The sequence below is a fragment of the Sus scrofa genome, chromosome 1 (genome assembly GCF_000003025.6).
Source record: "Sus scrofa isolate TJ Tabasco breed Duroc chromosome 1, Sscrofa11.1, whole genome shotgun sequence".
NCBI classification, from domain to species: Eukaryota; Metazoa; Chordata; class Mammalia; order Artiodactyla; family Suidae; genus Sus; species Sus scrofa.
In genome coordinates, this window is record NC_010443.5 from 107,587,180 (window position 1) to 107,599,623 (window position 12,444).

The following is a 12,444-nucleotide window of genomic DNA, read 5'->3' on the forward strand; positions in this document are numbered from 1 at the left end:
TCCAAGTTGCTCTGCCATTTACTCATGTGGCTCCAGCTGCGTATTTTGGATGCTGAGATAGGTTCTTATAAACTTGTAAAGTTCTTGTAAACTTTCTTATCACAGCACACAAAATGGTTGCATAACCTGAACTCTTGTATCTCCTGATGTTTTTCTTTAGGCATGCACACACAATCTATCCAGGTGGAAAAATCAATCTATAGTCCTCTTTGCTCAGGCTGTCATTCAAATAAAAAGGCAGAGAGAGAAACTTCTTTTTCCCCCACTCCCTAGGCTCTTCATCTCCTGCCTTCCAGTTTTATTTTGGTATTAAGAAAACTGGACAATTCCAGCACAAAATTCAAGTAGCTACTGCTTGGTAAACTATTAACTACATAATGAACCCAGTATGGCTTCATTAATAGTACTAGGGTCTGAAGAAGGCCAGAGAAAGGCCTTTTTTTCCCCTAAAAAAGTGCCATTACTGTCCTGTCCACTTTCTCTACAGAAGTTGAACAGAAAAAAAAAAAAAAAAAAAAAAATACAACATGCCTGCATCACCAGAACAAGAATCGGGTGGGTTTTCCCTGGGAATCTGGAGTGGTCAGGCCCTCGCAAAACCAATGCCCAGAGCTATGCAACAAGCAGGGTTCACAGTTGAGTGAACATCAATGCATAATGAGTGGAGGCATTTCAATGCAAATAAATGCTGAATATGAAGGATTAAAGAAAGGGGAAATTAATCTTTTTCATAACACGGGGCACTTTTTTTCACTCCCTTGCACTCTCTTTTTTAAGTCATGCACACAACTTCTGGAGGGACTCCAACTTCCCAGTGTGGTGGTGCTGCTTTATAAAAAGCAGAACATACACATTTAAGACCATGAATTTCCTGAGGATGCCAGCAACTGAGATTCTGACAGCTCTTCTGAACAGCCTCAGAAAAAAAGTGCTTCACTAAGTGGGACCAGAATGACTAGTAAAAAAATCTCATTTCAAACCAACTTCTTATTTTTCCAAAGCTCATAGCTTCCTGGGGTATAGATGGCTTAAAGGGTTTGGTTTCAGCATTTGGGGTATTTAGATGCATTTACTAAATGGATTTTATTTTTGTTTGTTCTAATTGCTTCATCCAAGTGATACTTTTGCAATACCAACAAAATAAACAGGGCAGTTTCATGCTACTTTAGCGGGTGGCTCCATCTCCTCCCAGTCTGATCCTCTTAAATCCTAACGTCTCAAACCAAAGAACAAAGTGGTAGCATCTCTTCAGGTTATCCCCCCAATCCAAGCCCCCAAAAATCTGCCAACTAAGGTTACTCAACTTTTGTTGAAGACTGTTCATTTGAAGAGATGTTGGACTAGAGCAGCAAATTTGTTAAAAATCTTTTTGTCCCGTCACAGCTTTGTATTAAACACAAGATTTCCTCAAAATCCTAATATTCTACCAGGCTATCACTTTGGGAGAAAAAAAACACTTTAAAATTCAAGTAGGCCCTTAAAATACTACTATTAACCTAAGTTAAGAATTTTCCTAACTACAAATCCAAGACTCAGGAAAATAATTTCCAACTTACTTCTTTTTCCTCTGTATCACTCTAAGAAAAATATCAAAGGTCTAGAATTTTTAAAGTCAGTTTTTATAAATAATGTATTCAAAGATTTTGACCCATTACATAATGAATCCCATTCTTTAAGAAAAATATACATATTTTGATAAGACTTTAAATTCTGAGAGGTTCAAGCCTGATGTCAAGCCTTTAGATTTCTACTGCTTCAATTCCAAAGGACCAGTGGATAGCAAGTTTAATACACAACACTCCACTATGCTGTATAGTTCCTTTTCTCCTGGGTCAGACAGCTTTATTCTGCTTCATTAACCCCTTCTTTGCTCCTTGATGGATCTTGGAATCCAGTTTCCCTGTAAGGGAGAAAAAGAAGCCTCATTATTTATTTTTTATATTTGCAATGCAAATCTTTCATGGCCTCCCAGGTCTTCTGGTTACTGTGTTCCTGTCACATTCAATTATCTTGCTTCAGGACTCAGATACTTTCAAACTTCAGAGTTTCATTCTGTAAGAATGAGGAAACAGTGGGAACACTGTTTAGGGACACACAAACGTGTGCACACAAACACAACAGTACTCACCTAAAGAATCTCATATTTCTAGTTTTGTAGTTACTAGAAAAGAAATATCACATTTTCCAGGGTGTCTGATGCTAAGGCAAGATCTTAAAGAATACACACATAATAATAAAGGAAGGCATTTCACACAGTGGGAAACTACTCCTCTGACCTGTTAACTGGCTGAGCATAATGCATGAGCCTCCCTCACAGTGAGAAAAGTAGTTCAACTCACCCCTTTGCAGCCTCAGACTTAATAGGGGGAATGACCTGAAACAGTGGAGTAGAATCCACATGAATGCTTTACTGACAAAGGACCCCTATCACCAGCTAAGAAGGGCAAAGGTCATAGGCTGTATGACTCTTCTAAGTGTTAAAGTTAGAAAACAAGCAACCTTCCTGTCCCAGGTGACCCTAATGAGAGTACTTCACTGATATGGTCTCTGACCTCTGACTCTTCAGATCTCCCAGGATAAAGTTCAGTTCGGTGGTAGCCACCTTAAGAAACATCCATCTCATGAAGAAAATCTTAACAGAGCTCCTGTCTGTCTGGCCTAAGAATAGAACTTGCAGGTTGCTTTTTCCCACTAAGAAAGTCTTAAATATTTTAGTCAATAGTGATGCTAACGCTAGAAATAGAAATAGTTCAGTTTGGCATTGGCACTAAACAAATAAACAAGACAAAATGAAAACAGCCGAGTGTACTACTGGCCTATATCCACAACCACTGCCCCTCATATGTTGTCATTTGTTATACCAATAAAGTCTAAGAAAGTACTGGGCAAGAAGACAGGAGCCCCAGGTTCCAGTCCTCCTTTGTCAGATATTACATGACTTGGGGCAAGTCACTCAGCTTCTATGGATTTCAATATCCTCATTCGTCCAACTAAGATAAAAATACATGTCCTGACTACTGCACAAGAAGACTGTGGAAAAAAAACAACCTAACAAGTTTCCCCATTTTTGTTCCTCCTCATCTCCCCAGGGCTACACCTGCCTTTGAATAACATTACTTCCTTTTCTGCACTTTCTTAGAAACCATTACTAAGTGATACCCTGAATGATGTCCACAACAGTCACAATGATGTTGATTTTATTTTATTTATTTATTTATTTTTTTGTCTTTTTCCCTTTTCTAGGGCTGCTCCCATGGCATATGGAGATTCCCATGCTAGGGGTCGAATCGGAGCTGTAGCCACCAGCCTACATCAGAGCCACAGCAATACGGGATCCGAGCTGCGTCCGCAACCTACACCACAGCTCACGGTAACGCCAGATCCTTAACCCACTGAGCAAGGCCAGGGATCGAACCCGCAACCTCATGGTTCCTAGTCAGATTCGTTAACCACTGAGCCACGACGGGAACTCCCACAATGATGTTGATTTTAATTTAGGCTTTAGAGCACAGAGTATTCCCAGGGATTTAGGAGTTCTTTCATCCCCTAGGCTGCCTTGTTGGAAATCCAAACATGTGCCAGCAACCTGGCAAAGAGTCCTGTTACGAGGCAAGTTTGCCTTTGTATCCATGAGATTATCATCGTGACTGCCAAATAGTAGATGCTCAATAAACGAATTAAACAAAGAAGGCAGACACCGCAAATTACAAAACTTTTATAGTACAGGGACTACTAAGTAGCCAAAAAAGCAGATATCAGATAAACTATTAAGAGTACTCATTGTAGGAGTTCCTGTTGTGGCTCGGCAGTAACAAATCTGACTAGTTTCCTGAGGACACAGGTTCAATCCCTGGCCTCTCGCAGGGGGTTGGGGATCTGGCATTGCCATGAGCTGTGGTGTAGGTCGCAGATGCAGCTTGGATCCTGAGCTGCTGTGGCTGTGCCATAGGCCAGCAGCTGCAGCTCCAATTCAACCCCTAGCATGGGAACTTCCATATGGCATGGGTACGGCCCTTAAAGAAAAAGAATACTCGTTGTAAAGGTGGTGGTACCCAGAGGTACAAAGTAGTATTGCATCTCATTAAGCATTTTAGGATAAGCTAGGACAGAATTTAGAATGCCGCCTAGGACTCCAGACTTCTAGTTCTCTGCTTTGAATAAGTGAAATGACCCAGGTCCCGGTTTTAGTCCTAAGATTACCTAGCTATATAACCTTGAGGAAATCACAGTCACTCTTGTTCTCAGCTTTTTCAATGCTAAGAAGAAAGTGGACTACACAGTACTGAAGACCTTGTACAGCTCTATGATATTATGCCCTAAAAATGAAATGTAAATCGGAACAATTTGTTTTGAGGCAATATGAGAAAGTGAGACGAGCAGGAAACATAGAGGTAGAAAGACCTGAGCAAAATAAAACTTCCTGGAGTTCCCGTCGTGGCGCAGTGGTTAACGAATCCGACTAGGAACCATGAGGTTGCGGGTTCGGTCCCTGCCCTTGCTCAGTGGGTTAACAATCCGGCGTTGCCGTGAGCTGTGGTGTAGGTTGCAGACGCGGCTCGGATCCCGAGTTGCTGTGGCTCTGGCGTAGGACGGTGGCTACGGCTCCGATTCAACCCCTAGCCTGGGAACCTCCATATGCCGCGGGAGCGGCCCAAGAAATAGCAACAACAACAACAACAAAAAAGAAAAAAGACAAAAAAAAAAAAAAAAAAAAAAAAAAAAAAAAAATAAAACTTCCTTAAACCTGTTTACTCAACTGTAAAATAAAAGAAAGAAAAAAATCTCTACTAACAAAGTTGTTGAGACGATTATAGCTAACACTGTTTTCTCTATACTAAGTACTGTACTAAGTATTTCACATACACTGAACCATTTAACCAAATAACTAATTGAAATAATATACATTAAAGGGCTTCATAAGCTCAAAGTTCTCTTTTGAGAGCCAAACCCTTGGCATATGGAGGTTCCCAAGCTAGGGGTCTAATCAGAGCTACAGCTGCCAGCCTACACACAGCCACAGCCACACCAGATACGAGCCACGTCGGCGACCTACACCACAGCTCACGGCAATGCTGGATCCCTAACCCACTGCACAAGGCCAAGGAGCGAACCCATATATTTCCTAGTTGGAATCATTTCTGCTGCGACACAACGGGAACTCCCAGAGTAGTCGTTTTTTTATGCTAAGTCTTGGGAGTTGTGTTTCTTATAGTTTCAGTTTTCCTTTTAATTTAACATATTTACCAGATAACTCTAGACAAGACTTTTAACTATGTTGCAGCCTCCTCATATTAAAAAGAGACATTACTTTCTTTACATTCTCAAAGCTACTGTATAAGAATATTTCAAATGTAAATTTCAAAAATCTCCAGTCTGACTGTGAAAGCCGTCAAATAGGACCAGCTCCGGTTAAGATCAACCAGTGGAGCAAAGTATTCAGTGGCAGGGAAACTAATCTCTGGCCTCAATGATAATGTCAAAAAATGGAAAACTGATAGGAGGAAGGAGCTAGAAAGAAGGATTTCCAAGGCATTCCAAGTGATTCAGAAAGTCTTTCATCCTCTAGGCTACCTAAGAAAACCATACATGTGCTGCTAGCAATCTGTGAGCTCCTTACAACTAAAAACTTCTTAGTTTCTGTTGTGGCACAGTGGAAATGAGTCCAACTAGCATCTGTGAGGATATAGGTTCAATCTCTGGCCTCACTCAGTGGGTCATGGATCTGGCATTGCCATGAGCTGTGGTGTAAGTCAAAGACGCAGCTTGGATCCTGTGCTGCTGTGGCTGTGGCTGTGGCTGTGGCTGGCAGCTATAGCTCCAATTTGAACCCTAGCTTGGGAACCTCCATATGCCCTGGCTACGGCCCTAAAAAGACAAAAAAAAAAAAAAAAAAGACCTGGGATCTGGACAGTTAACTACAGTAATATAGAGTATATTCTCTTAAAAGCAGAGTGATAATGCTTAGTTTTTCTATTTCTCTAATATTTTTACATTTAGTACATACAGCATTTCAGTGTTAAACCACTTCCTCAACCATGGTGCCTAAAGGAAAATCAAATGCATGTGCAGCAGATAGGGGATATGTTAAAAGGGAAAAAACTATTTGCCATCAATAGATACAACTCTCGGAGTTCCCATTGTGGCGCAGTGGTTAACGAATCCGACTAGGAACCATGAGGTGGCGGGTTCGGTCCCTGCCCTTGCTCAGTGGGTTAAGGATCCGGCGTTGCCGTGAGCTGTGGTGTAGGTTGCAGACGCGGCTCAGATCCCGAGTTGCTGTGGCTCTGGCGTAGGCCGGTGGCTACAGCTCCGATTCAGCCCCTAGCCTGGGAACCTCCATATGCCGCAGGAGCGGCCCAAGAAAGAACAAAAAAAAAAAAAAAAAAAAGATATAACTCTCATAGGGATTTTCACATGCTTTACATAAGATATAAGAATCTGCATGAGTTTATAAAGCATGTAGTTCATTTAAAGTAAAAAAAATTCCTTCGCCTCTTTGAGCATTCAACCTATATTCTACTATACTTTTTTTGCATTTCTTAATTTGAGCAGATATACAGCTAAGTGATTTTATATTGCACATTTTTTTCTGAATTATTTCAACTTCAAGAAACACAATTAGCCTCAGGTCAAGCAGGCTCAAGTTTACATGTCCAAAAACATAAATCAAAATATATGCCTTTAATTTAAAGCATATATACACACACACACACACACACACACACACACACACACACACACATATATATATATATATATACTATACACACACACACATGATATATAAGTGAGTTTTATAGTAAGACTTTATTTGCAAGTCTGAAGTTTGGAACTTGAAATATATTTCTCATAGAACTAATCTATGAAAAGTGGCTAGGTTCCTAAGCCATTCCACAAGAAAATATATTTAAGGCACAGAGCTGTAAGTGAAGTAGAGTATTAATATTTATTAACACCATGGAACTTAACCATTTCATGTAACAATATTTGAGAAGAAAATGTAAAGCATTCCAAACTAAGAGTTAAGTATGTATTTTCCCTTATGGCTGTGGGACTAAAGACTTTTCCGGCTGTAAATTTCTGAAGGTGACTTTGTGGCCTAAGGGAAGGTAATTCCAGCAGAGTGTAAAATTTTTACAGATAGTAAGGAGGAATGAAGGATAAAGGACGAAAGAGTCACAGGGAACAGACACTTCACACCAGACTAAATCCTCAGGTAGGCTGGCTTCCTCTCAATAGAATTTTTTTTCGGAGACACACAGGGACTGGTCAACTTATTCTTCCTCCTCTCTCTCCCCCAAACACCTACTGTTTCTGGACCATGTTTTCACCTTGTCTGGTCTACCATGGAAGAAGCTGCAGCCTCAAAAATTCTCTCCAGCCCTGCTGTCCCGGAAATAAGCATACAGCCCATTTTGACATTTTAAAGCTTTTAATCAACAGAAACAATAGGGGAAAACTTTCTCCTAAGACCATCCTTCTCCTCACTCCCTATTAAACCTTGTAGAGAAAAACTAAGGTCATATATGTGCTGAAGGTGGGTCTCTGGGTACAGAAAGTACTGAAGTAAAACATTTCAGAGAAATATATAACTCAGTTTGTTTACACAGAACATTTTCTCACAGGGGCTTAGGCAGCAGATGAAAACCAAGATGAGAAGAAAGCTATGAAAAAGTAACTTGGACTAAAGATCAAGCAGCGGGTTTGAGAAAGAACGACCACGTGTTCCTCCTACCACCAGTGCAGCCATCGGTGTCTAGGATAAGGTAGTAATGGACTAGAGTAGGAAAGGGTAAAATTCCTTAACCAAAAAAGGAGCAGGAGTTCCCATTGTGGTGCAGCAGAAACAAATCCAACTAAGAACCATGAGGTTGCGGGTTTGATCCTTGGCCTTGCTCAGTGGGTTAAGGATCCAGTGTTGCCGGGAGCTGTGGTGTAGGTCGCAGATGTGGCTCAGGTCTGGCGTTGCTGTGGCTGTGGTGTAGGCTGGCAGCTGTAGCTCCAATTCAACCCCTAGCCTGGGAACCTCCATACCCTAGAAAAGACAAAAAACAAAACAAAACAAACCTTAACTAGTGGAGAAGAAGGAAAAAGAATTTCCAGGGCCACTTGGCTACCAGCTGCGGTAAAGTCTGAAGTAAATAATTTGTGTAAGTCAAGGATAACTTATGTTCAGATTTTTTTTTTTTTCTGTTTTGGATCCCCTGCAGCATGTGGCGTCTCCAGGCCATCGATCAGAGCCGCAGCTATGACCTGTGCCACAGGTGTGGCAGTGCTGGATCCTTTAACCCACTGTGCTGGGTCAGGGATCCAGCATGTGTCCTGGGGCTGCAGAGACGCTGCCAATCCCGTTTTACCACAAAAGGAACTCTCTTATGTTCAGATTTTTTGACTTGTAGGAATCTCAGAAATACATTTCACAAATCTTGAGGTTGCCTGAATTTTAGTGAATATACATTAATCTAAATTCATACTCTGAGCATTTCATTTTGTGATCAAAAACAGTATTATCCAGGGAGTTCCCGTCGTGGCACAGTGGTTAACGAATCCGACTAGGAACCATGAGGTGGCGGGTTCGGTCTCTGCCCTTGCTCAGTGGGTTAAGGATCCAGCGTTGCTGTGAGCTGTGGTGTAGGTTGCAGACGCAGCTCGGATCCAGCGTTGCTGTGGCTCTGGCGTAGGCCAGTGGCTACAGCTCCGATTCGACCCCTAGCCTGGGAACCTCCATATGCCACAGGGGCGGCCCAAGAAATAGCAAAAAGACAAAAAAAAAAAAAAAAAAAAAAAAAAAAACAGTATTATCCATAGTGTAGTCAGCTAACCAAGAACATTTATATCACTTGGGACAGAGCCCAGGAACCGGTGTTTTAATAGCTCTCTAGGTGATTTTTTTACTTACATCACAGTCTGAGAAGTACTTCTCTACAGATTTATAAAATAGTTGATCCCCAAGGTACAGGGTGAGGTAGTGTTGTACACACTAACAATAATGCATGCCATAGAACCTTCCAGCTCACACAATGGGAAAGCAGTGTTACACAGGCACAAAACAGTAAACGACATGAGCAAATGGGAGACAGTTTTGATGCTGTTTTTAAAAGAAGTTAGGCAGAGAGGACACATACTACTATATGTTTCTTGAGATTGTTTGGAAATAGAAGAGTCTATTGTAGGACTAGACAGAGGAAGAAAAGTTGAGAGTTGAAGAAGAGTTGGAAGTCAAAAAAATAAAGTCACAAGCACTTCCTAAGAAGTGAATATGCAAAAAGTACTATAATCACAAACATATAAAAGCAAAAGTTACAGAACAGAAAACCATCAAGAGGTCTTGAAAAGAGGATAAAAAGCAAGAAGGCTGGGACAAAGCTCTAGGAACTGGTAATCAAGGGAATAATGGGAAGTTGTGCCTCCAAAATAGACACTCAGAAACAGGCGCTTAAAAAGTTAAGTCTTGGACTGAATACTGATAAACAATGCATAAATGACAATGTTGCCACTGGCACTGGCTTAATACTTCCTTTAATGAGCACAGTACAGTGAGGCAAACACACTCTTTTGGCTGGATTTTAAAGGTAATAGGATCCTAAATGGAAGTTTAGAGTGATTCACCCATATACCAATAATTGTAGATCAAGGTATATATACTTTGGAAAGGCTATGCTGTATTTAACCCAACATTAAAGTTACTGATAAATAATTTTTTTTAATCCTCCAAATATCTGAGATGACACAGAACAAGGTAAAAAAGAAAAAAAAATTAAAGTGAGAGTCAAGAAAAAAAGTAAAAAAAAAAAAAATTAGACCATCAAAACTTGTAACTTACAGATTTTTGGATTTCCTTTAATAGGAAACTTCACAATCATTTCCTGGGGATTTGTGCAGATGAAAACAAATGGAGAATCAGATTCTTGACTCATGTCTGGATACTGTGAAATATAAAAATAAAAAGTTCAGGCCAGTTGGGACAAATTTTGAATTTCAAGGAGATTATAAGATGTCCCAGAAATCCACGTCAGCATTCTGATGATGTTATTCTCATTACCCAGTCAGGTAAAGAGAATTATACTCAACAAGCAAGAACACACCTTCAACTTTAACCAGGCTTTAGCACAGTATTCTTTTTTTTTTTTTTCTTTTTGCTATTTCTTGGGCCGCTCCCTCGGCATATGGAGGTTCCCAGGCTAGGGGTCGAATCGGAGCTGTAGCCACTGGCCTACGCCAGAGCCACAGCAACGCTGGATCCGAGCTGCGTCTGCAACCTACACCACAGCTCACAGCAACGCTGGATCCTTAACCCACTGAGCAAGGGCAGGGACCGAACCCGCCACCTCATGGTTCCTAGTCATATTCGTTAACCACTGCGCCACGACAGGAACTCCTAGCACAGTATTCTTATAGTCGTTTGCCCACCATTTATGACTTCCTATGCTGGAAACAACCTCTTTCTTTCGTTCATTCTTTCTTTCATTCTTTTTTTCTTTCTTTAAGCTTTTTCGGGCCACACCCTCAACATATGGAAGTTCCCAGGTTAGGGGTCGAATTGGAGCTACAGCTGCTGGCCTACACCACAACCACAGCAACACCAGATCCAAGCAGAGTCTGCAACCTACACCACAGCTCATAGCAATACTGGGGATCGAACCCATATCCTCAGGGATATCCGCTGTACCACAATGGGAACTCCATGGAAACAAGTTCTTAAAAAAAAGATGCCTGACATCTTTCCAGAAAAATCAAAACTGACTATTCTTTCAATAAAAGTGAATGTGACCTGGGATATTCAGAGGTCTCCTTCAGGAACATTAGGCACCCCCAGGTTCAACTGAAGTGAAAACTGGAAGATTTAAGAAAAATAGAACATTTGTGGAAATTCTGCCAGAAACAATCAACAGAGCTGTTCTCTCACTAAAGGGAAGGAAGATGATTCACTCTGAAAGGTATGAACATGCCAAAGCTGTTTTGCTGGATGCATTCCAGACTTACTAAGGGTGAAAAGGTAACTGGTAGAGCAATTCTGAAAATAATTTAGAAGTCTCCTTTGGATCTCATATCACAAAACAAATTTGAGTGAATACTTAGAATTTTCATTCCTTCTTCAAAGACAGACGCATAACATCAAATAAGACTATCTGGCCACATAATCACAACTTTGAAACAACTGAGGGCTAGCAGAAAAGTGCTCTCTAGCAATGCCCAACTGACCCGTTGTTTCATTATTTCCTACCTTGGAATGTGTTGTGTTTAGCATAAATACAACTCATAAGTTGACTATGACTATGGAGGAGACTTCATTACCAAAGAAGCCTTTCTCCTGGTAAATACCATCAGAAGTATGAAATTACTTTCCACTCTTATTTGCCAGCTAAGATGCATCCTCTAAAGATCTAAGGCTCTAAAGTAAAAATGGAGGTTTCAGTGAAATAAATAAGAAAATGTAAATGTCTCTGTAACTAGTATAAGCATAAACAGTTAAACTTCCTTACTAACCACTCTGTTCTAAGTGGTAACACTGTGAAGAAAACAGAAGGGATTTACAGTGGCTTTTAGTCCTGCCCACAGAAAATATGGGACAGGTGTGGCAAGTACTCTGATAAAACATAGCTTAATATCAAGTATCAGCCACAATTATATTCACAGTCACAGTCAAAATATTCATGACAGTTCCCGTCGTGGCTCAGTGGTTAACGAATCCGACTAGGAACCATGAGGTTGTGGGTTCAGTCCCTGCCCTTGCTCAGTGGGTTAAGGATCCGGCGTTGCCATGAGCTGTGGTGTAGGTTGCAGACACTGCTTGGATCCTGCGTTGCTGTGGCTCTGGCGTAGGCCGGGGGCTACAGCTCCGATTCGACCCCTAGCCTGGAAACCTCCATATGCCGTAGGAAGCGGCCCAAGAAATAGCAAAAAAAAAAAAAAAAAAAAAAAAAAAAAAAAAAAAAAAAAAAAAAAATTTAAATTAAAAAAAAAAATATTCATGGTATAAGAAAGACTAAAGATGGGAAGGAGAAACTTTCTTCTTTCCTTATCCTTCGGATCTTTACAATGCAAAGAAGAGCAAGGTCCAGCCGTTACTACTGAGGTGCTTTGGCAGGAATAAAACCAGAAGCTGCCATCAAGATCTTTTAAACCTAATTCTACAGGGGCCAAAGCAGCAACAAGCACAATTCACATCTTCACTTTTCCTGCTCTTTCTCCTCTGTATCTTAGAGAGTGTTGAGGCAGACAACAAACCTGCCAGGACTTCACAGCCCAGCTTTTCCAAAACTGAAAGCCATTTCACCCCTCTTTCCTCCACATCAATAAATGTTCCTGGGAGTTCCCATCATGGCTCAGTGGTAATGAACCCAACTGGTATCCATGAGGACACAGGTTCGATCGCTGGCCTTGCTCAGTGGGTTAAGGATCCAAAGTTGCTGAGAGCTGTGGTATAAGTTGCATATGCGGCTC

At 41.0% G+C, this 12,444-nt stretch overlaps 1 protein-coding gene across 3 annotated transcripts in view; it reads right to left on the reverse strand.

The window, feature by feature from the left end:
• TRIP4 (thyroid hormone receptor interactor 4) overlaps positions 1,599 to 12,444 on the reverse strand; it is a 65,902-nt gene continuing 55,056 nt past the window's right edge. For all 3 annotated transcript variants that reach the window (XM_021093826.1, XM_021093813.1, XM_021093833.1), the window contains 2 exons: positions 9,824 to 9,926; positions 1,599 to 1,900 (listed from right to left, as the gene is read on the reverse strand). In XM_021093826.1, the coding sequence (XP_020949485.1) occupies positions 1,833 to 1,900; positions 9,824 to 9,926 (171 nt within the window). In that variant the 3' untranslated portion in view covers positions 1,599 to 1,832. The remainder of the gene's footprint in view (positions 1,901 to 9,823; positions 9,927 to 12,444) is intronic.